At 36.8% G+C, this 25,051-nt stretch overlaps 1 protein-coding gene across 5 annotated transcripts in view; it reads right to left on the bottom strand.

Moving 5' to 3' along the window:
* The window catches only part of PHIP (PHIP subunit of CUL4-Ring ligase complex), a 108,003-nt gene that overhangs the window by 48,998 nt on the left and 33,954 nt on the right, over nucleotides 1-25,051 (bottom strand). For 3 of the 5 annotated variants that reach the window (XM_086745965.1, XM_086745964.1, XM_086745967.1), the window contains 7 exons: nucleotides 21,693-21,763; nucleotides 20,809-20,909; nucleotides 20,655-20,695; nucleotides 19,053-19,151; nucleotides 16,857-17,010; nucleotides 15,841-15,975; nucleotides 802-930 (listed from right to left, as the gene is read on the bottom strand). In XM_086745965.1, coding sequence (XP_086602091.1) covers nucleotides 802-930; nucleotides 15,841-15,975; nucleotides 16,857-17,010; nucleotides 19,053-19,151; nucleotides 20,655-20,695; nucleotides 20,809-20,909; nucleotides 21,693-21,763 — 730 coding nt within the window. Of the gene's footprint in view, nucleotides 1-801; nucleotides 931-15,840; nucleotides 15,976-16,856; nucleotides 17,011-19,052; nucleotides 19,152-20,654; nucleotides 20,696-20,808; nucleotides 20,910-21,692; nucleotides 21,764-22,440; nucleotides 22,650-25,051 lie in introns of those variants that run through there. The other 2 variants (XM_086745968.1, XM_086745966.1) reach the window with 2 other exon arrangements.

Consider the following 25,051-nt stretch of genomic DNA (forward strand, 5'->3'; position numbering starts at 1 on the left):
AAGAGACAGATCTCATCTCTTCCCTGGGTGGTAAAAGAAGAACTAGGATCTTGTGGGCATTTCAAACTACGTAACCAGTATGGTTAACAGGATATGTTCATCCACCAAGGAAAAAAAAAAAAAAAAAAAAAAAAAAAAAAAAAGAAGAAACCACCACCACCTATCTTTACAGTCATGAGAGTCTGTGGCAAGACATCCACAATGTAGATTATGGCATTAGAATAAAGATGTAATGTTTTAATTACACAGTAACGGAGAAACATTGCAGTGTAAACATCAAGGCATCCATAACAACAGAACTTCATTAGCAGACATAAAATTGTATCACTAGAACATACAGTACATTTATTGTAAATAATTGTTTCTCAGGCTATGCAATGTTTAAAAACAGATAGTTGGAATTAGTTCTATTACACACCCCCTCTCCCTTTTCTTTTAGTCTTAGTTAAAGCAAAATGTTTAACTATTATCAATTCCACTGCAGTTTATTCACGTTATCCATGTGTATCTATTAGGAGACACTTGGAACCTTGTCACTTAAGAGACTAGACAGTGACTGGGTAATTTTAATTTTTTTTTTAATTATTATTTTTAAATTCCCATGTAAACCATAGCTTAATTGCATGTTTCCGTAGTTTAAAAAAAGAGAGGGAAAGAAAGCTCAGTGTCAACAACAGGAATCTGAAACATCCCATATTAATGGCTCAAAATTGTGTCAAGATACACCCTCTTGAAATGAAGCTTTGAAGGAGAGTTTGCATTCAACACAGATAAACATTTGATTTTCATCTTGCACTGTACCTTGTCATATTTGCTACTGGAACCAAAGCCAAAAATCAGAAGGTGACCGTGAGAATCAGTACATGCAAAATGCTGTCCATCAGGAGAGCACTTGCAGTCAAAAACTGCACCATGTCCTTGTCCTTCAATCTGAAATACATCAACACACAAAATAATTAAAGTTACCAGAAATAAATAATTTTCAATCACAATTCCCAAAACTGTGGTGCTGATGTTGAAATTTGTAATAAAATCTGTAAGACAGTATAGTGCTAGATGGAAGTAGCTTTAAAACATAGTTTTACTTTTTAGTTATTCACTTTCAGTGAATTTCGTAGTAATACTCATGAAAAATGCCAAATTTATAGTAGAAACTGACAGACTTTATCCACAAAGCAGGCACCATACAGGAAGTGAAAATAAAAGCTTCCCTTTGAACGTCCTGCTAACAAGCCTAACCAGAGAGCTGGGTCCAGTTCAGGGCTTTAGTCACTATACCCTTTCCATCCTCTGCCTTTTTGCTAAGCTAGTCCAGTAGCACTGGCTGCTGCAGTGTTTCAGAACACCTGCCCACCAGAAAACGCACTGACATTGACAATCCGCATTACACGACTTAGCAACTGCCTGTTTCTGCAATTCCTACTCCTAATTTATTGGAGAGGGGGAGGTGTAGATTTGTGTAAAAACTCCAGTTTTCAAAGGAGAACTGCAAAGATTTTAAAAAAGGAATTTTTACCTGAGACTCATTTTCTGTTTTCCAGTTCCATTAAGCCAGAACAAATGGGTTTTTGTTTTTCCCTGCAACCTGTCAATCAAGCAGAGGTGACCAATCACCACTCTGAATTTTCATGTCTTCAGCACCTCTTCAGAAAGCCCCTTTCTATTCTCCCCAGCAAACCACTTTTGCATTTTCTTTAAAGAGATACCAAACAAAATTCTTTCCCTGACTGTGGCAGGCCTACACACTGCCAGAAAAAAAAACAAAACAAAACAAAAAAACCCAACGGTAGTCAGCCTGCAGGCAGTAACACTATGCACTTCTGTAGCACCTTCCAGAGAGGCCACCAGCATTATTTTAAAAAGTTAATAAGCCAAGCCTCGAAAAACCTGTGAAGTAGGTGCTGTTCTCACTATCTTACAGGCTGAGACAACGGCAAGAAGATTAAACCTTCTGCCCATGTTCTTAGAACACATTCACACCCACACCCCTGCCCCTGCACAACCCCCAGCAGCAAAAGCTGCTACACCTATTACCAGTACTTTCAGGTATTTAATAAAGGTCTTTCTTACAACAAGTACTTTCCATAAAAGTCAAACGAGTTTCTGGATTAGCAAAAGAGGAACATAAACCAATTCAAGTTTTATGTTCTACTTTGCCCATTACTCCAGAAGAAACAAATTCTTAATAAAAGTATCCTATAGAAAGAGATGGAAAACAAAAACAGAGTTTCAAGCGAGTGACACTAACATCGCAACAGCTAAGAATGCAAAATTAATTTAGGTTAAGCAAGATCCAACAACTAAGGCAAAGTTACAACTTTGTGCTGCTTTTTGCAAGTAGAAAGCTCACCATATTAATTTAGGGAGACAGTCTGGGGAAGGTAGGTGGAAAGAGGAAGGAATTTTAGCCCAAGAATAAGCTTTGCAGATGTATAGTAAAAATCTGGAAAAGGAGTACTTACAGAGATTTCTGTTCCCCTTTCTTTTTCTCCAACAAAGGAAACATGAAAAAAAATCAAGCTTCCTAACAAAGTCCTTCACAAAGAGAGTTCTCCTAGAGCCTACAATTTGAAGACTTTTTGCTTTACAAGGAAAACGAGGTATATCCTGGGAAGAACTATTTGCTAACCATGGCGAGAGGAAAAAAGAACTAGAAGAATAGAAGGGGAAAAAAATCAGATTATGATGATGGAATTTTTTTAGTCCTTCCCAGCAAGAAATTATTTGGATGGACCATCTTCAAGAAACCCCGGCGAGTTAAGAGTGTTAGTTGGAAGAACAGTGATCTACTATATTCAGTAACTAGTACAGTGCAAATAGTTTTACTCTAAATGTGGCCAGAATCTGGTTTAAAAAGTGCTTTTGGAAAGGACAAGCATTAAGACCTTTTAGGACAACCCCTCAAGACTGACGTACAATTACTTAGAAATAAAGACCCTTAATACTATTAAGAACAAAAATTACTGCTGGGGATAAGCTTCCAATATATAACTACTATTACAAATTAAAGGGCAAAGTCTGCCACAGTGTGCTACCCAGTAGAATTTTTTTAAATAAAAATATTTTGGGATTAATAGATGACACTACAATGGAATTTCTTCAATAATAAAGCTAACACAGAGGAGTTGGTCATTTGGAACAGAAACTAGATGTTACATTGCAAAAGGGGAAGCTGTAGTAAATCAATGAAGCTGTAAATTCAGCAAGCTAGATAAGGGACTTGAGCAAGGAGAAAGTTGCTTTCCCCACTCCATTGTTTTTAAATCAAAGATACAAGAACTATATGAAGACTGTATCCCAAAGAAGATAAACTGTTTATTCTGTCTGGAACTTTTCCCTGCTGAATGAAAGGATATCAATGGTGACAGGAAGAGATTGCTCATTGGAATAGAAAAAGCACTGGTTAATTAAGAGCTGTCCCAACAAAGGGTTGTCAAGACCAGACGTTAAGATATTCCTGTTAGTAAAGCAAGTAGCAAGGATTCTTCAGCCACTAACAGGGAAGAACCAGTGATGCTATACAATGAGGACTAAGTTAATATTACTTTTAGTTTCAACTCTAAGAAGTAAGCTATTGGCCCACATTTTCACTAGCAAGGAAATGGATGGACATCGGTACATCACGAAGGGAAGAACGTTGACGAAATAAGAGAATGAAAAGGGGCAGTTATTATTTTCCACTTGGTTTTGAAGAGAGCTAATTGTTCTTCCCCAAGCCAGAGACCTGAAGTAATACGTCTTAGATCCACAAACATAATTTGTTGTATGAAAACAGAGTAGTATAACCTACAGAGAGACAGCTCAATAATAAGCCTTTCTGACCTGTTATCAATAGATAGTATAAAAGACTTACTTTTCTTAAAAACCAGGTTTTAAAAGACACAGAAGAAAGAAAATAGCAAGCAAAATGAAAATTAATCAAGAGCAGAGAGTATCAGACAAACTTAGCTGACTTTCTTCAGTAAAATAACTGATATTTTTATACCAAGAAAATATAATTCATTCATTGTAGCTAGATTTAACAGCCATGATATGGCATTGAAAACTTTGTTCGAATGGAACAGATTGTGATCAGTAAGAGAAACGCAGAGTAGGTAAACTTGCTAAGGAAAGGATAACAGCTATTGATTTTGGAAAGACATACAGAGCCAAAAGGACATTATCAGTTAAGTTCCTCAAGCTAGGCCTATTAGTCACTACAGAAAAAAATAAGAGCATGTGGATGAAATGAACATTAGGAAATTATTCACTGAGAACAGATGTGGGACACAGTACAAATGATATCAACTGAAGCAATTAAAAGCCAAAAGGACAAAATGCAACCTACTAAGATTATCAGAAATAACTTACTAACAATTATTACTGCCAAAAAAAAAAAAAGGAACTCAAGTTTACACACAATAACACTATGGATTTCTATAATGCCTTCCAACACAAATCAGCAGCACAGCTTACAGTCTGTGAAGTAAGCCTCTACTAGCCTGAGGTAGATAATGTTCTCTCTCATCCTTCACGTTAAGAGATGGAGGCAATTAGTCGGAAACACAGGGAGAAAGATCACTGTTATTCATTGCAATGCATCTAATCTAATGCAAAAAACAAAAAGAAAACTATAATCCTAAAATATACCAGAAGTATATCCAAAAGAGAAAGAGGAAGAGCACACAGGCTGGACAAGCAGACAATGATAACTAACCCTTCCAAAGCAATATACAACTTTTGCTTACGATGTTCAAGAAAAGTAAATTCTAAGAGGAACAGAGAAGTGTTTCCACTCATCATGATAATGGAAAATGTGAGAGCTCAGCTTCTTCACATGGACACTAATGAAAGAGGACTTGTTGTATGCATACACAAAAAGACCTTTAGCAGGAAAGAGAACTACGATACTTAAATGCATAGGAACAAATGAAAATCAGTTACAAGTAACATTCAAACTTGAAAACTGAAATTTAGAGTCTAACAATCATAACAAAGGTATGCTAGAACAACTTTCTACAGCTAGAAAAAAATTATAGTTAGTTAATTGTTATTAAAACATATAACCTCTTTCATAAGTGAAGAAACTAGAGCATAGTTGCTCAAGTCAAATTAATCTGCAACTATTTTGAAGTTCCTTTGCAGGTTTATGTTCTCCTTTGCTTTAAGGAACAACCTCTGATCACAGCATGCTTCCATGGTAAGCCAAAAAATATCTACAGACTTTCTGCAAAGTTAGGAGAGGTTGCTGCAGATTTGGAGCAGTGGAAAAGAACACTTAATTTTTTATCAAGCCAGTTTAAAAAAAAAAAATAAAAATCAACAGGGCTTCTACACTGCTTCCAGAAGAGTAACAAAGGATCAAATGGTAGGAAGAGGACAAGCAGTAATTAAATTAAAAGTAAAATATTTAATAAAAATGTTTCTACCTTCCTAGCACCCAAGTCAGTTATCCATTTAGGAATGCTGTATTTGTCTTGAAAGATAAACATAGCAATGAAAACATCTGACAGATCAGCCACCCTATGGATACCTTTTCTTCCCCTAAAAGTAGCCTTTATATATAACTTCAGAAGCTGTAAATACTTTTTATAGTAGAACTTTCCTTAGTAAACCTCCTGCAAACTCAGTACTGGCTTCTGCTTAGGACTACTAGATCATTATGCTGGCTTTGCTCTTCAGGATGTGCTCTTACATACTATTCAAAGGTGGAACCTCTCAAAAATTTCAAAAACATTTCCACAGGACTACACACTGACTGATGAAAAAATAATGCATCTATAATCTTATTCTAAGTCATTCTGTATTTCAGATGAACACAAAACCTGATCTAAAAATACAATCCCTTACAATCCCAGTAGAACTGGAAGTCTCTTCAGACTTTATGAACTAGAGATTTAAAAACGGTTATTTCTTAACTCTGGAGATTACAACACATTATCCATACAAGCAAGCAGTATGCCTTTTCGGACAGTGCAAAAAACCCCCTCATGGGCCACAATCCCCATGTACAGAGCATTCTGCTGAGCTGTCCTAGATGGAATCTGATCTTCCATGTTGTTCTTCTGACAGACTCTCCAATTTTTTGGTATGCTACTTACACTAAAACTAATCAAATAGTTGTCAACAAAAACCTAAGTAGGCCACGTAGGTTTTGCGATTAACAAAAGGGAAATAATGTTGTAATTGATATGATAATGCTGTTAGGGCTTCGGAGTTTATCAGGTTACATTGAAAGCAGAAGTAGCATTAGAAAGTAAGGAATGGTATCGCATAGATCAGTGAAAAATCAGACCTCAGAAGATGGGGTAGGAAAAACATTCAGATACATAGACATAAGGAAGTATAGCATAGGAATTGCCTGTAATGAAGTGTCCACTCAAAGCTAGAAGTAAAGGACAGAATCACCAACCAGCTCTCTGAAGGAGCAGGAGCACACAGAAAAATCTTATTGCAACTTAGTAGCCTCTGCTTGATTGACAATTTGCAGGAAGAAACCCTTTTGACCTGAATCAGTTGATGCCATGACACTGACAGTAAATTCTACGCAAACCAAGGATTAAACTGTACTAAAACATTCAAACACTCATTAACAGGGGATGTGTGTGTCCAAATTCACAAAAACTAGACATCATCGCCATTATGAAATACATTACTACTGTCACCTCCATGAGGGTTCCCAATTTTTCTCACTGGTTTATTAAAAAACATAAGACATGTAGGAACAGAGCAGAGAGATTGGGTGGAGGGAGGAAAAACCAACACATCACTGCATCCAGATGGTCTCATTCTTCAACTGTAGTGCAGACTCTCCATTAACTTCAAGCAGGGTCAAAACGACACCCTTACAATTTCCATTGTAGAAATCAGGAAAATTCTTAAGGGCAGCTTGAATCTGACCTTTTCATGGTCAAGTTTTGTATACAACAATTTCAGTCACTGCTAATGCTAATAGCTCCAAATAAATCTACAATACATCCAAAGCTCACAAAGCTAAGAAAATGCTTCTGTTAAAAATATTCAAGATACATCTTCCCCAACTTTCTGACACTTAACGTATAAGCTTGAAAAAGGACCATGCAGTGCAACTACCATATATCCTATGAAAGTAATTAAGGACCCATTTGGAAAGAAATGCCTGGAACAAGGAATAGTACCACACTTTATATTAATTAGACAACCAGCTAGCTACAGACTTGGGGACAAAACCTCACCCATTAGTTTCAGCAATCTTGTCCTTATTTCTTAATGTCTATGTGACCCGAACTTTCAATCTTAACATCAATGTGTGTTTGTTTGGTTTTTTAATATAAAACATTTTTTGCAATAACAGTTTCACACAGCTCAATTAGTACCTGCCTATGAAAAGGTAACTTCACATACTGAATGTAAAGCAAAACCGGTAAGAATGCATCCACTTGCTTCAAGCTTTCTCACTGGATGTGAGACAGTACACATTTTCAATTTCAAAATCGAGCTTAACATTTAAATACAACTACTGCTTTGTTATAATATATACCACTACATTTCTTGATTTTGCGCCAGCATTTCTAAGAAGCATAACCTGTTTCATTAAGACACCACCTGAAATAGCAGCAGAACTTTAAAGCTATACAACTATAATCACCACGTAACCAAAGAGGGTGATCTTCCAAGGTAGCTTAGTATCTGCTTGTTCGTTCTACTACTCCCGTTTGTTTTCATAGGCAATCAAATTAAATAAAGGAATTTCAGAGATCACCTTCAAAACAAGCATATCAAATCCACTTTTTGTTTTCTTAGCCCAAGGCTTCTCAAGAAAGAAGCAACCTGGAAAATAAAACTAAGGACCAAAGAGTCACATTTTTTTTTCTTTACTATAGCACAGTCATAAGAGCTTGTGTCTAAACTTTGGTCAGGAAATCAAGAGGCCTAAAACCAAGTTTGTGAGTATTCACAAACAAGCTCTATTCTTTTGATCATATGAAAGCATTACATATTTCACTGCATAAAAAGTTAGAACTTAGCCTAATGAAAGCTACTGCAGCAGAGTAATAAGTAAATAAGGTTTTAACGAGCAGCCTTGCATCATCACAAGATCCTTCCAATGCATTTTTTCTTCTACCTAACTTTTCTAGTAGTAGTGGTTAGAAATACAGTCATGTTGTAATCCTCAAAGTGTGAAAAGCAAATGCTGGAGTCTCATCTTCTGAAATACAGAGACAGGGATTTTTTTAGTGAAGTAGAACTTTCCTTCTTCACAACTATCACTCCAGGAATACCCAGACCTCATCACTACAGCTTTTCAAAAATTTCTATCAAGCTTTATTTACATGATTGCCTCACGTCATCTTTCTGACATGGATGTATAGAGATTAAAAAGGAAATTTAGAACAAATTGACAATTAAAGTAACAATATGTAGTCCTTTCTCTAAAAATTAAATAACGCTGAGAAAGGCATTATACATTGTTCACTTGAAAACTACATGAACAAGCTTTGGTATTTTTTCCCCCTTCAGAATATTTTCTATTCAATTTGTTGTAAAAAAAAACCCCAAAGGTTAAGTTGGTCATGCTAAGTAGCTGGTCTTAAGATCAGCCTACAGGTTTGTTAGCTCCCTTGATAAAGTGGCTTATGTCTCCTTGTACTGTATGTTCAACAACAGTATTTTTTTTTAACATACTTCAAAAAGTTTTTCAGTACCATGAACTTTAGAGTTGCTGTTCCTCATTAAGATACCTGTTAAGGGGAACAATTACATTTAAGTTTTGATGTAGCAGTATAATGCAAAGTCAAAATAACTATCATGCTGAAAGGGTCCACAACTATTGACATAAGGTTCCATTCAGTGAGGATGTCTTTTAATCTCCAGACTCCAAAAAGTTTTGTCCTTACTTTTCTTTTAGTTGTCACAAATTTTCTTTAGAAAAAAGAACAAAAGAAATACAACCTTGTTAATGCAGTTTAATCCAGACTTTATCTTAAAATCCCAAGTAATTTGCTTCTGAAATGATAATTTTAAATAAAGTTGAACAAAGTCACTTATTACTAAATTGATATTAAAATTGCAACTGCGAAACTTTAACTTGTTAGAAAACTGACACTTTTCAATTCAGCTGCTTACCTGCAGCTGTACTTACTTTAATATATTGTCTTTCACTACAGATGGAAGAAACCATGCTCATCACACTAGCCAAATCTTTCAATAAGCTATTTAACATTTTGTAAAATAAACACACAGTGTTTAAGTCCTGACTTTGTTTAAAAAACATTCATATTTAAGGTCTAAGTTTCATCACCTGTTGCTAATTAATAAGCATACTGGAAAGAACACATGCAAGTCACAGGCTTCCTAGCTCTGGATACAATGCCTATTCATATAAAATGTAAGTAATACACTTCACACGAAAGTGTGGGACTACTAATCATGAGCTTCCAACAGAAAAGTGCCTAGAATGAAATTAAATAGTTAGGACTCTGGTATACAGATCTAGATTTAAATATGCCCCAGTTAAAAAAAAAATAATAATAATTTTTTTTTTTCCTAGGACACTTGAAAACCTGTAGGAAGCTTCATCCTACATTACAGCAACTACAGCTATCACAGATGCTGTTGTTCTGGGTCTCAATGAAAAAACAGGTCTTAGCTCCAGGATCAAAGTTTTTCAAAAATAGTCAAGAAATGCAAGTGTACCCTGTATCTTCTCCAACACTGATGCAACAGGCAGTTCAGCCTCCCCCTTAGACGTTGCAATTTTAAAGTTTTTCTTCTTTTTTTTTTTTTTTCCCCGCTAGTTTCCATTAAAGTGGGACAGAGAGCATAAGAATGACAAACACCAATTCAAGCAGTAGGAGTTACACTGCCGTAAGAAATGATCCACTATTCTTTAAGTACCAATCTGGTTCCCAGGATAAGTAATGTTTACTCAGTGACACAGGGGAGAACAACGGTGTTTCTGGGAGAGAGTAAAGCTTTTCTTTCACAAATGTAACAGTTAGCTATCATTTCAAGGTGAGAGAGGGGGAGAACGGATCACGGGTTCTGTGAGCATTTTTTTTTCTTCTTCCTCCCGCTCAAAAAGAATCAGAAGGTTGATTCTAATCACTAGTTTACAGAACTTGAGTTGTAAAGCATTTCTGAAATATATTCGTGGTATTCTATAGCTCATATTAAATGTGCTTTGGCATTTAGAGACTCAACATCAAATTCACAACAGCTAGAGATACACAGGGTGATCTCTAAGTGTCAAAGGCTGAAGTGGCTTAGCCTTTCAGCAAGCCAGATAAAGTCAAAGGTAGGAGGATTTTGAAGTATTTGGATCTGTGAATTTAATACAAGATCGTAAAAGCATTCTTTTTGTATCAGTATTTCAAAGCATTCTTCAGAATATGATGAAAGGACTAAGGCCACCTTTGCACTGAGTTCAAAGTGGGTTCCAGAACTACCACCCACCTAGAGCAGGTTGCAAAGAATGCAGTTAATACACGACAGTGCTCAGAAAGACTATCTTGGCCCTAAGGTAACATAACAATAATCAGTCCAAATGAACTCTTCACAACCACTAGGAGGAACATATTAAGATTACAAGTAAGCAAACATCTGACCTTAAAAGGTGTTCAGGCACAGAGGAGGCCCCTGAGGCACGTGAATTGCGTCAGACATAGGAAAGCCTACTACTGGCTACAGCAAAGCCTGACTTCTTAAAGATGCAACTCGCAATGAGAGTCAATCCAGTAAGTCAGAAGAGCAACATCTAGTCATGAAAGATGTTTTGGTTGTTAGATTTGTTTGGGATTTTTTTTTAAGTCTGTTGACCAGGAGAACCTTTTTTTTTTATTTAAAAGCATCAGTATTTGTACTTAATTAACTTCAACATTACAGAAGGATGATTTAAATGCCATAAGGCTAGTCTTTATCAACTAATAAACAAGCTTCCCGGTGCAATAATCGCAACGCCTACTTACAAGATCTGTTCAGTCAGGTATCAGATTCAGGCAAAGCAACTACATTCAAAGATACAGTACAAAACTCCAATGTTCTACAGTGGCAAAGACTGTAAAAATGCCTGCTCTCCCCATGTTCTTGCTACTGTAGTTTTCATACTTTTAACAGCATACTTTTAAGTAACTGCAGTCACCATATATTCCTACAACTGTTCATAAAGCTATGCTTTAAACCAAATTATTAAAAAAAAAAAGTGAAAAACAATAGAGCTACAGGCCTGTAACACAGCCTGAAAGCTTTTAGGTGTGTTTGTTTGTTTTTGTTTTGGGTGGGTTTTTTGTGGTTTTTTTTTTTTGTTTGTTTTGTGGGGTTTTTTTTGTTTGTTTGGTTGATTGGGGTTGTTTTTTGTTGTTGGGTTTTTTTTTTAAATATTCTTCTACAGGGCAGCCCACTCACAGGACAAGAACTATCAGCTTTACCACAGAAGAAATCTACACTCCAGAGCTCTAGACAGAATCCCTTTTGCAAGCAGTCTCAGTCTACAAAGCTCAGCCCTGAGTGGTCCTGTTTCAAGGAAAGCATGCTTAAAATAAACTACATAAGTCCAAAAAATAAAAATCGAGCACAGCAACATAATACCACAAACCTATTTGGGGTCAGACTCAAGGAACACCAGTACTTAATGTCCAAACTGCAACACCAACAAAAGCCCAATCACCAAACCAAACAAAAATCCATGCATCTGCCTAATGTTACTAGGCATCTCTTTTTTCCCCTCATACATTCTCTGAATTGACAAACTTCTGCTTAAAGCCTACAGGAACTACAAGCATAAAAGGCTAAGCCACAGCACAAACCACTCAAGTGCCACCTCTAGCATTCCTAACAAACCAACAGTGTCAGGTCTACTAAGAAGTAACTCAGTGAGAACACCTGAAGGAAAACAGATCCTAGGACAACAAGTGAGTGGCATACATCTTTTATTTATGACCTAACAGAGCATTAATCCTGCAAGTTCAAGAGCTTTCCTGAAGCTTGTAGCCAAAGGCCATTCCTACCACTTTCTAATTTACCTAGAACGTGATTTCCATACCCAAAAAACCAAGTCTAGCAGAAGCGCCTAAACCCACCGTCTATAGATTCATGCCTCTCCACATCAGCACAACTTCAAGAAAAAGTTGGGAAAAAAGTCCTGTCTAGACATTTATAGCTGAGATGCCCTTCTGGGCAAGTGGCAGATGTGGAACTGAACACCTTGCCACTAAGGGGAGAACAAAACCAGGTGTTCCATTTCCCAGTTCAACTGACATTAGTTAGGGCAATCCCAAAAGATGAGTGCCACCTGCTTCTGTGCCCTCCTTTTAGAAGAGCAGGGACCTTCCTCAGTTATTGGAAAGGTGCCTTACCACACAATGGATCCAGATGCCTCATTGCAGCTTTGAGTAAAAAAAACCTGCATTTCAAATACATCTCTACGTACATTATCACACAGTGGCTGTCACTAGACAGCCCACCATTCAGGTTATTTTTTTTCCTGGATCATCCATTAAGACATCTAAATCTCCTATACTGCTCAGTAAAGTGAGGATTTGGTAAGATACTGTACTCCACTTTGGAGACTAAGGACTTTGGTCCCCAATAACTTAGATGCCATGACAATCAAGTCCTTCAGTGAATCCAAGTTCTGGGTAATAAGCCACAATTTAAACATTTACAAGGGTTTGTGCTGTCATTCTGTAACACAACCACAATTTTTGTGAAATATATGAGCTCAGAAACAGTCAGCTGCAGCAACCACTTAAGGTTTATTACCTTGTTTCTTCAGAAGTCTGCTAAATGCTTATTTGTGCCTGAGAAACACAGCATGTGACATCACCCTAATACTATAACCCCAAAGCCACGACCTCATTGATTCATTGGAAAAGTGAATGACAAAAATATACTGAGAATGACTTTTTAATTAGCAGCTGTATTAAGTCACTACTGGCAGGGACATTACATAGGCCACAAAACAACAAGTACCTGTATTTGCACACGCAATTTAAAACCATCCCAGGACTTATTTGCTGCATCTCAAAACTGCCTTAAAAAGCTTTAACCCTCTTGCACTCTTGATATTTCTACGACAAATCTCACTCTCCGGGGTAAGGAACACATTCATTGAGTTTAGCTGGCTCAAGTCACTGAATGAAGTCAGTTCTGACGGCCCATGAACTCCAACACCGAGTTATGTGACACTTACAGAACTAGATCAAATGAAGTGAAGACTATAGGCAAAAATGTGAAATATATAAGATAGATACATACTTACTGAGAGTAAACTCGTGTGTAGACAGTAACTTCTGGGACTGAGCTTACTATTAATTATAAAGACTAAAATCTGTTAAACAGACCAAAGATGCTTCAAATTAACTGTGACTGTGCCAATTGATTTAATAGCAAATCTTCAGTTCAAAAATCTGAGAGAGAATGTTCTGTAGGACCACCAGAGTTTCCTAGAGGCACCTCTCTGTAACCAGCAACCACAAAAAAATCTGATTCCACCATTTATACAAAACAAAAAGTGTATTTGGTTACTATGGCTTTGCAACTTCACATTCACTAACTAGATAAAAGGAATTAAGTTTCAAACTGATTGACATCACTGCATCCCTTGGATTTTGCGTTTTCTTGATGCTGATAATGAAGGAATTCAGGGGTGGGAACAATGACTTAAAAGTACCTGACTCTACTCTAGGGATTTGCTACAAGGCTTTAAGCACACCAAGCAATCCATCTAGCATGGGAACACCTGATTGGACTATCAGTAAGCTAACAGTCATCTAAGATTTTGCTAATTCAATCAACACTCCCAAGGTCTGCAATTTTTTTAAAATAGCTTTTGTTACAACAAAGTCATCCAGTGCTAATTCTGGTACCACAGACACTGTTACGTCAGGCAATGACAGTAAGATGTTCTTGAATGTAAAGCATATATCTCACATGATTCAACTCTCAGGTTTGGTTCCTCCAGATGATGTTCCCTATCTGATCCAAAACTAACCTAATCTGTAAAAATTTCCCATCCCCTGACTAAAAATACAAATATTGTTTCTCAGAAGTATGAGATGACATATTGAACAAGTCAACAAAGGTCAGAGTGGTCATCAGAATAATTTAATAGTGGCTAATCTAAAGATGTTCCCAGCTGACACACCAGTAAGAAAACTTGGAGAAGACTGACAGCTCTGAATGTATTCATGCCCTTCCTTAGGAAATCGGAACACTTAACATCTGCAGCTCTGCAGAGGTGACCTTGCAATAAAGTCTCATAATCTAGAAGTATCTCCTGCCTCCAGTCATCTAAGAAAATGTCTAATTTCCACCCACGTCTTTTGAAGCACTGTGGAAGACTGGCAGGTGAAACATTCAGAGACTGCAGAGAGATGCCTCTCTTGCATACTTGGCTCATATGACTTATTCATTGGTTTGAGACAAACTATCATCAGATTTACAATTCCTCTCACCTCACAGAGCAGGCAGACTTTCTCACATTCATTTCCAGCATGAAGCACAGATTACCAGCTGCTAAGATCTTCTGATTGTCTACACACTTCTCTGACTCCAAAGATCTTAAAATCTATGTGACTTTTTACCCTTTTAGGTGTTTGCATTGCATGCACCCTTGAAACATATTTCAGTCTTTCAGGGGAGTGCCTAATATCACAGACATCTGTAATTTAGATTCCAGTAACTTTTAAATGGATTTGTCTTATAAAGACAGCCTTTTTGGACCTTAAATCTCACAAAAACTGTCATACATTCATAGTAAGTAGTAGTCAACCTAACCACGCAATGAGAACACACACCTCAACTGGTAACACTGAGTAGCACTGAGTAACGAAGATCTATACCGACTGCCCCAAGACGACTGTCTCAGACCCTTTACAAGTTCAGTTACAGAAAACGATTCAGAGGGAACAATTCTGAACGTGCGTCAGTGCTGAAGGAGTCTAGGCTGCTCTCTCTCCCATCAAGCTTGGCAGAATTTCCTGAGACTTTATGAACTGTACCATACACTGCTCATCTCAGAATATTTCTTTAGGTTCAGAGTGACCTTCTTGGCTTGACTTAATTTCTAAACGCCTGCCTTTTTTTTTTGTGAGTACATCTACAGCAGGTCTCTTCCTCAGATGATCATCTTTATGATGGTCTCCAAGACTGCCATTCTGCTGTGGCTGAAGGCTGGATAAAGCCCATTTGCCTCCTCTCAGCATTCTCAATAATTCTTCATATTCTTTTGCAATTTTCTCCCGGAGACAAAGTCTGAATTGCACAACACATTATCTTTCTGAAGAAAAAGTTTTGTACAAAAACTCACTTAATAGCAAGAAACAGATGGAAATACCTTTTGCATCCATCTGCATTAAACTAATTCTCCTAGAAGAATAGACCAAATTTGAAACCTGCATGTGGAGGAGGTCTGCACAGAAAGGCAAACAGTATTCAGTCCAATGGGCCAGGACATCATACATTAACATTGCATGAGATCAAGTGACTCCTGAAGAGCTTTAGCCAGATTAAGAACTAGTCATGCAAAAATAAACCAACTTCTACCTTGGCTCCCCAGGCAGGAAACAGAGCACTAAAGAAGGGCCTCTGTCACTCTGTCTCTTACGCATGATCTCTGACAATGTAAACTAACACTCCAGTTTCATAGGGATAAAGCATATAGAAAGATGACACTATGAAATGCAGTCAAAGAAACAACTTTTTACATTTTACAGATTTAATCTTTGCCCACTAAACTAAACAGGAATTTCTCTTGACTTCACTGGAGGCAGGATCTTGCCTTATACACAAATGCATGCTTCAAGATGGCCTACATAAGATGTACTAAAAGCAAAAAGTTTAGAAAGGTTGCTTTGGCATAACTACATAAAGAACAATAATTACCATGTTGAAGTAAGACCGGATTTTGACCCCTCTTGCCAAATCCCAAACTATGACATTTCCATCATGTCCAGCAGAGAAGAGAACTCTCGGATCAAACGGATGAGGTTCAAGTACAAACACTTCATCTTCATGTCCCTGAAATTAAAGATATAGCAAGATGAACAAGAGGATTGTCTCAAGTACTTACACAAGAATTCAATATGATAACACTAGCAACTGCAACATTAACCTATGAAGGTGGCCAGCAAAGAACAGCTACTTGTTATCAGTGTATTATACTCCTCTCTTTCCAGCTGCAATTTTAGCTTCCTAAGACATATGTCAAGTATGTCCCAATTTTAAAAGATTAGAGTCCACAGCATTCAGTAACTTTGGTCTTAATGTTCTGCAGTTTTCAATTTGTTTAGGCAGTGTAGCAGTTAGAAATTTAATTCAGACCCATAACGAATCAAATATATAAATAGAGGTTAGAGAACAACATATCCAAAAGTAATACTAAATTTTAAAGCTTTGCATGAAATATTTCCACCCCTAGCTGAGCATCTAGTTACCTAGAGTTACCTACTTTCTCAGTTTAAAAAAAAAGTGTCAGACATCAGTAAAAATATTGTTTGATTTATTCTAGCTAGAAGACTTTTTTTTTTATACTCATGGAATGATGAGTTTGCAGAAGTGTCTCTGTTTAAACAGGGCAAATGTATCCATTAATGATATTTCAAAGTACTTGTCACAAAATAAAGGTAAAAAGAAATAACTGTTTCCTTCTCTCCTTCAAGATAGCACTTTAGGAAAAAAAAAAAATTAGTTTCAGATATTTTGAACAGCAAAAGTTATTTGCTACTTTAAAGCTTTATTTTCTAATAAGCAGCTGACTGATACCTCTATTACACTTCAATTACCTGGAAACATTTATGAAGGCAGTTTTCAGGCAGAAAAAAAAAAACACATAAGGAAGAATTCTGATGTATAGGTAAACTTTGCATTCACAATTGATAAATCAAGACGGAACACCTTACCATGAGAATATGAATGAGTTGGCCAGTGAAAGAATTCCAGACTTTCAGAGTCATGTTATTTACTGCAGTTATAACAGAGTTGTCATGGCGGTCCCATGCCACCATGGTCACTTTCAGCTTTGTGATTTTATCTTCAACTCCCTGTAAACTTTGTCTAAAACAAAAGAAAAAAAAGTTTCAAAGCAATTCCAGTTTGCTAAAACATTTTTATGTCCCTAACAAGCAAAAATACTTCTGTATTTTGCTTTATTATTAAGAGTAGAAGCATTACTTCTTCAAGAAACTGGAGAAATGAAAGATGTTTTCCATTGTGTAGCACATACAATCACTGAAGTATTGTAGTGCTTAAGCAATGACTACAGGGTCCTCTTAATATCTTAAAAGAATACGTTGGTCTGTTTTTCCAGAAAATGCCCTCGGATACATGACCTAACCCAATTAAATTTGATCGCTACAGTATTTGTTGTGACATTTGAAGAGTGAAAATCCAGACTAATAAACTAGTTGAATGGTAATTTGTCCTGGAGAATAAGTAGTTGTAAACATGGAGAAAAGTATTCTCATACTTTTTAATGAGTTGAATTCTCAGGCTATATTTAGTACTGTATCACCACCCTTAAATTATTAGTGATCGTAAAGTGATGTATCTTGCACGTTTTATTTTTATCCCTATGAAAACCAAACACTAGCCGTCTGTAATATAATCAGAATACTCCAAAATCACATTTCTGTCAGTGTAGTTTAAAGATTAATCACCACTGAATTCTCTAGCACATTAATTTCTGGGAAAACATCAACCAAACTCAACAGTAGCATGTTACCACCAAGTGCGTAGACAAAATATAGAATCCTCCGTATAGGGAGGACTACAATACATTACACAACAGTATACATTGTACAACTCAATAACAGCAAATGTAGTTATAGACAGATTCCTTTCTAGATTCAATGTAGAACCCAGGAGGCTTTATAAGCTGAATTCACTCTTTCTTTTCAGTGCAGCATTTTCATTTTCTTTGAGAAAATTGTCCTTGTGCAGAAAAGATCAAATTTGGAACTGCGCTTATCCTTCTAGCCAAAAGGACAAAACAGAATTCAGCTAAAGCAGCTTTACTGAAAGGACCAATTCAATTTCTCAAAGTTCAGCGTATTGCAACCACAATGAAGAAGAATCCATCCCTATTTTTCCCAGGGTCACTTAAAACTAAGCATTTTTACAGGCCACATTTTCAAGAGAGAGTAATTCAGTCTGTTCTCAAAGTGCCAGTGTTTTATGCACACTTGTCCAATAGTTTTATATTCATGTTTTGTTGCATCTGCCCATAACTGACAAGATAATCTCTGATCTAAATATCTAACTAAATTACAGCTTATGTAGCCTTCTCTTCCATCTCCCTCTTGGTCTTTCAGACCTTGTTGCACAGGATTACTCCTGAAACAATTAACTTTCTAAAAAATATTAAATATCATTCTTCAAAGCAGTCAGTACGGTCAGCAAGGGAAAAAAGGTTTAGCCTTTAAACCCATTATAAATCTCTCTCACGTAGGTCAGTTGGAAAACATCTCCTCCATGCCAAAAAAAGGTGCAAGCCACAATTCCTACTAAGTCATTCTCCATCTTCAAGCCTCTTCTGTTGCTTGTTCTATTGTATGGAAGTTTCCCATACCTACAAAGCCTTGTAAATTCTCAGGTTGTTGTAACAAATGAGAACGTGTTACAGAGGAAGCAATTGATTTGCTCTGGCATGTGGCATGAAAGAATCCAATACTGCTTTTCCAGGCATGCAGATTCCACGATACCTTTAAGTATTACTAAAATGCAAGCAGTCTCAAGAACAGATCTGACTTGGTTTTCTTGCTCCGGAAATAAATACCTATGTAAAAAGTCATACAAATTTGACCTTTAATGAGTTTTGAGTATTTTCTATTATTTTGATCTAATCAAAATACTAGTGGAGCTATTACGAGGACAGGCTAGTTTCCACAACTGAATATGTAGTCAAATATTTGTTTCCACTGGACTTCAAGAGCTGAACAGGCATATTGTGTATTTAAGCAGTAATTATTTTAGAAGGCCTTCCCACCTCCCCTCCCCTGCAATTTTTTCCTTTTTCTTTTTTTTTTTTAAATAAGTCAACAAATTAAATCAATGGCTTCAAGTACCCATCTGATAGTAAAACATTTTCTATCACTTACCCTGCTGGGCGAGTAGCCATATCTAACAAAATGCTTTTCCATTCCCTTCGCTTAAACTGCCAGATTCGTGCTGTTCCATCACGGCTTCCGCTCACAAATCTAACAAAAGGGGAAAAAAGTTACTCAGAGATCAAAGGCAGATCTGCATGGAAAAGACACTTGAAAATTGAAGTTCCAGAACTCAGAAATCAAAAGAGAAATTCATATGTAAGAAGTCCAAACAGTGTCAGAATGCTGCACAACTGGTTTGAGGTGAAAAAAACTTCCTGTATCAGTAAAAAAAATTGAAGGCCTGCAAAAAATGGAACCTGCTTCTCTATCCTGAGCCCCTTCCAAACTAACTGTACTTTTACCTTTGGTACACCTTGCTGAGTTATGACACTGCTCTGACACAGGGACATCATAACCTATCATGCCAGGTAAAGCCAAGTAAAAAAATTTAAGGAGTAAAAACACCTGAAAGGCCAGGAGAGCCCTGCAAGTACAAATACGATTTAAAACAACAACAACAACAAAAAAAAATCTACTGCACTGTATGTTGAGTAAGCATTATGATACTTATCTGAATCAGTGTTTCCTAGCTTGAGTTTCTCCCTTACCTTTTTCTTCCCCCTTTTTGAGGTGCACAGGTAGAAGGAGGAAAAAGAGGTGGGCAGAGCACAATGAAGCTTAGTGTACAACTATTTGTACCATAATAGAAGTGCACATTAGAATATCAATGAAACGAAGTGTCAGAAACTTCATAATAAACAGAACTGTTTTCTTTACCATCCTTCACACTCAACATCCAGAAGTTAAAGTGAAACACTAGAAAACATTCAGCTAGATAAGATATTGTTAGCTCTAGTTTTATAGTTTTTTTTTTCTATATCCAGCACTTAACTAAAAAAGGCTGAGAGAGTTGGGGCTGTTCAGCCTGGACAAGAGGAGGCTCCAGGGAGACCTGATAGCGGTCTTCCAGTACCTCAAGGGGGCCTACAAGAAAGATGGGGAGAGGCAGGGCCTGTTGTGATAGGATGAGGGGTAATGGTTTTAAAATAGAGGGAGGTAGATTCCAATTGGATATCAGGAAAAAATTTTTTACAATGAGGGTTGTAGAGCACTGGAACAGGTTGCCCAGAGAGGTGGTGGAAGCCCCATCCCTGGAAAGGCTGGAAGAGGCTCTGAGCAACCTGATCTAGTTGGAGATGTCCTGCCCCTTGCAGGGGGGTTGGACTAGATGACCTTCAAAGGTCCCTTCCAACCCTAACCATTCTACAATTCCATGAAAAAGGTTTAAATATTTAAATATAACTAAAAATGCATGTATTTTATATATATTTTTATATATATATATACATATACACTTAAAAAGAAATTCATGTGTTTTTATACTCCTTAATTTTGGCAAATCCAGAATAGTTCAATCATTCACTACAACGACAACAACTGTAAAACTTAAGTAGTATTATTAAAACAAAACAGCATGAATTTAAGAGTTCTAGATTACTTTACTGGATGAACCTCAAAACAGAAAGCTTTTTTCAATAAATACTTCCAGAACTGATATTTACAAATGTCCACAAGGTAAAAAACCTAGCTCTGAATAAGCAGTGTGCTTACCTGCTACTACTATTAGAAAACTGAATGCTGTCAACTTTGTCCTATATTAAAAAAAGAGTAGAAAAAGAAAAATCACATACAATTCAAATTTATCCAAATTTATCTAAATTACTATTTTAAACAAATACATATGTAGTTTTTAAAAAGTATTTACAGTATGAAACTCCAACTCTGATATCTTCTCTGGCTGACCTGATCCAAAGAAATAAACTCTAATGATGTGATCTGTACTCCCAGTGGCCAAAAACATTCCACCTGAGAAAAACAAATAGATAAGTCTTAAGAAAAAAGGGCAATCTAATGTTACTACAGCATTTTCAAATGGTTGAAACATCAAATACTTAGGTTTATTCCCTCAAATTGATAACTGTATCTCATTTCAGCAATGCCTGTAACTGATCTTTAAGTAAAAACAAGCCTTAAGAAACTCAAAAGTTTAACTGGACTTGAATCACCTCACATTTGCTGTCAGAGAAATATGCATCTGCATACATATCTGAAAGATTAGCTAACTACAGTAATTTGTTTGCAAGCAAGCCTTTAGAAGTCTCAATCTTAACAGAAGTTGAATGGAACAGTACACTTTCTGAAAATAGCGTTCCGTCATTTTGATATTTTATCCAATTATTTATGTTGCATTCTTCAACTGCCAACTCTGGAATCAATGAAATTCAGACCATGAGAACCTGGTAATCAAAATCACCTTGTCCCAATCCCTATAAAATCAATCTCAGACAAAATAGACTCTCAGAATCACTTGCTGTGAAGACTTGCTGTCACAACAGACTTACTTTCAACATTTCATATTTAACTGTTTTCAAGAATTTCCTTATCATCAAGAGTTAATGAATAGATTCTGAATTTCTATTTTAAATATCTGGGGTTTTTTTCATAGGTACTTTAATTCAATTCCTTCTTACTAACAAGAAGTATGCCACAGTAACTGTATTATACCTCATTTAAGTCTCCAAATGGCTTCTTATATTAATACATAGGAGAAAAAAAAAAAAAAAAAAAAAAAAAAAAAGAGGCTTTTACCAGCACTAAAAGAAGAACAGATCATTTGGACTCCAGGTCGAGGACGTTCCGTAAACTTTGTTGGCCTTGGACTACAAATAAAGAAACAGTTAAGTAATTTCCTAATAGACCATCAAAAAATAAATCAGTGTCTTAGAAATAAAGCACAGAAAGACAAAATTAAATACGAAGGAACAGATGGCTGCCCATCTATAAACAATTTTGTGTGACTATGCTTCATGATCTGATCTTTAGGAAACTAAGACATGCAGATGGACAAAGTAACCCATGTATCAAGGAGAGTTGTATCACAACCTAAATTCCGTTCCCCTCTCCCCTCTGATACTGCTATCCAAAACACTCTCCTTAAGTCACTGCCAAAGCAGAACAGAAGACACTAGAGCCAGCTGTCCAACACGTTCAGTTTTTTTACACTGGGTGTACAGCAACTCTGGTTTTATTCTGCGGCACATGGCTGCTTTTACAAGAGAGAAAGAAGCTTGGTGCTCTTAATAGAAAATGATATAAAAGAAATTTAAAGAAATTAGGACATTTTCACAGTATTAGAATATACCAGTTTCTTCGGAGAACATATATCCTTTGTGCGCTAGTTCAAACAGTGCCCAAAGAATGCCACGACAATGGCTAGAAGTATGTAAGGAATTTTACTTTATTGTCTGTGCTTCCTTTTAGGCATTTCAGAACCTGATGTGCAAGTAGAACTAAAGCTTCAATGGATGTGGCACTTTAAGAGTATATAAAAACAAACCAAATCAGATCTAGTTCTTCAATCATTACTTCAATTCTGCTCATGCACTGCAGCAACCTCAAATCAGTAGGTGGTCTTGCGTAGTACGCCATCTGCAATCTTCACTCAAAGAATAAACTTACTAGAGAACAGCAGCATTACACCCACAAGTGTCATCACTAAAGATTTTTCTTAATGTAAAAGAATGCATTTTCATAACTTATCCAAAGTTTTCTCTTTTAAAAGTAAAATGGTCCATATAATTCATGGAGAGACCTTTCTCCACTGATCAGCTATTGCTATCTCAAAGAAAGTAGTAAGCATTAAACCTCAGTGAGTGCCTATGCATAAAACAAAGTAATAAACACCAGAAATACCAATTAAGAAGTCTTTCTCCCAACTGCCCATTCAGTATACACTGCTCCTGTGAACTTTCCTCCAGGAGTTTCAAGGTAACTCCTGGCAGACTTGTGACATGGAAACTTCACAACAAGATACACTAAACAAGACAAAGATCCATTCTACAAAACAGTTGAAACCCTTCTTAACTGAGACACTAACATAAAAAGAACTGTCAGATGATTCAATATGCAGCTTACATAATTTGGAGCAAGTGTAAATAGATAAATAGGCTGCTGTTTTCTTCCACTGTGGTTTGTGAACTCTGCCTTTGGAGTTAGGACAGCTGCAAAATAGAGCAAGTATGCACTTATGTTCTAGTCTGGATAACCAAGTTAAACTCTGCAACTTACGTCTTTCTAATGTCTGTTATTTTAGGCATTAGGAGACAAAAGATTATGGCATTTTTTACACTAGAGTAGACTTTGGTCTTTGCAAAACGAGCTGGGCATTCTGTAATTTTGGGAAGCAAAGGAAAAGGACAAAAGCATGATTTCTTGCAACATACAGAAACCAAGCTAATTGTTTTGCTTTACAAACATTCTCGATCCAGTTACTATGTGGCTGGAAGGCACTAAGATACCTTCACAAACGTTTCGTAGAGAGGCCCAGAAAAGCCCTAGTAAACCACTTTCCTCCTGGAAGAGATCTGTATTAAGTTGAACACGGACCCAAAAATGAGAGGGGCCACAGTCAAAAAGTAAACTGCACTCAGAGCAGCACACGAAGCAATTTGGTCTACTTGCCTCAACTAAGGGACACATTCACCCACATAAACATCTCATAAGCTCATCTTCTTTAAAATGCAGCAACAGTGTAAGAATGGCTACCTAATCTAAGCCTTGCAGCCTTATCTCACTCTGGACATGTAGCAGCTCAAGACAGACTTCTTCCCAGTAAACAGATGTGTGATATAACCTCTCCAAATTAAATCTTTGTTCACAAGCTAACGAACAAGGTTCAGCATACCTGAATTATTATGTAGGACCAGCCCCTTTAACATCAATTGCCTTCTGCTTAAGAAAGCAGATGGTAAGTACCACATTGCACAATGACAACTGAGAAATCAACGTCTTGTCCAAAACAGGAACATCAAAATCATCAGCATGTGTTTTTCCTAAACTTTTTTCCTCTTTGTAAAATTATGGGAGAAAAAAAAAAAACAGAAAAGAAAAGCAGTATAGTAAGTTCCTCTAAACTCTGACAGACAGTTCTGCTACCTTGTTCGTATGGTCTGCCAGCAACAGACTAACAGTGGAAACTTGTGGGGCAAACAGGTGGCAGAAAAACAACAGGAAAACTCTGCATCTTTCTCAGAGAAGATATATGTGCAAATATTCTGCAGTGCAACTAACTGAACTTCAATGCACTGACTAGCTGTAATAATTCTCCCTTAAACTTGAGGCAGATTATTCTCCTATTTCTGATGACCCATGGCTGATTTTCTCTCTTCTCCCTACTGTTAACTGATACAGCATCCAACTCTTCTGTTCACCACCCAGAATAGTAACAGAAGACTAAGCATGAGGAGTGTTGATCGTCTAAACTTCCAATCATTTTCCCATCTTGTCTGGGCCACATTCCTTGACTTCCTTACCTACAGCAACAACCAACCACACCATTCCTCTATTTGGAAACCAAATTAATCTACCTGGAATGTTACTGCTTTTAGGCATACAAGTTAACTGCCTGGTCAGAAATCTCTTCACTGAAAGAAGAGGAGCGCACTGGAGATTCTATAATACTGAAGAACATGCATGTGAACAAGGCTGATCACTCTCTTTTGAGCAACATAAGAATTTCGTGGTCAGCCATGCCAATATCTGCTTCATCCTATGGCACCAAATCTACTGTAGTGTGGCCTTTTGCAATTTATCAAAACACAACTCACTTACCAAGCATCTCCTGTCTGAGCCATATGTGTGACCTAGATACTGAAAGTGCCTCAATTAACAAGGTTATCAAAAAACTGGGAGATCAACATTGAAGTCTCTAATTTCAGAGATACTATGAACACTGCAGCAGAGCTGCCACCAAAGTTGAATACAAGGATTTTTGTGATCTAAGAACAAAGCAAAATAAACATTTGCAGAGATAAAAAAAAAACCAAACAGAAAACAGAACTGGGACAGGGCACTAGACATTAGAAGGCTTGAAGGATATAAAAATCCCTTTTCATGGCAGATACTGTAGTTTTCCGTTTTTTCATGATCTGTTGAGATAAGTAATTGCT

Source organism: Chlamydotis macqueenii, chromosome 3 (genome assembly GCF_036417535.1).
Source record: "Chlamydotis macqueenii isolate bChlMac1 chromosome 3, bChlMac1.mat, whole genome shotgun sequence".
Taxonomy (NCBI): domain Eukaryota; kingdom Metazoa; phylum Chordata; class Aves; order Otidiformes; family Otididae; genus Chlamydotis; species Chlamydotis macqueenii.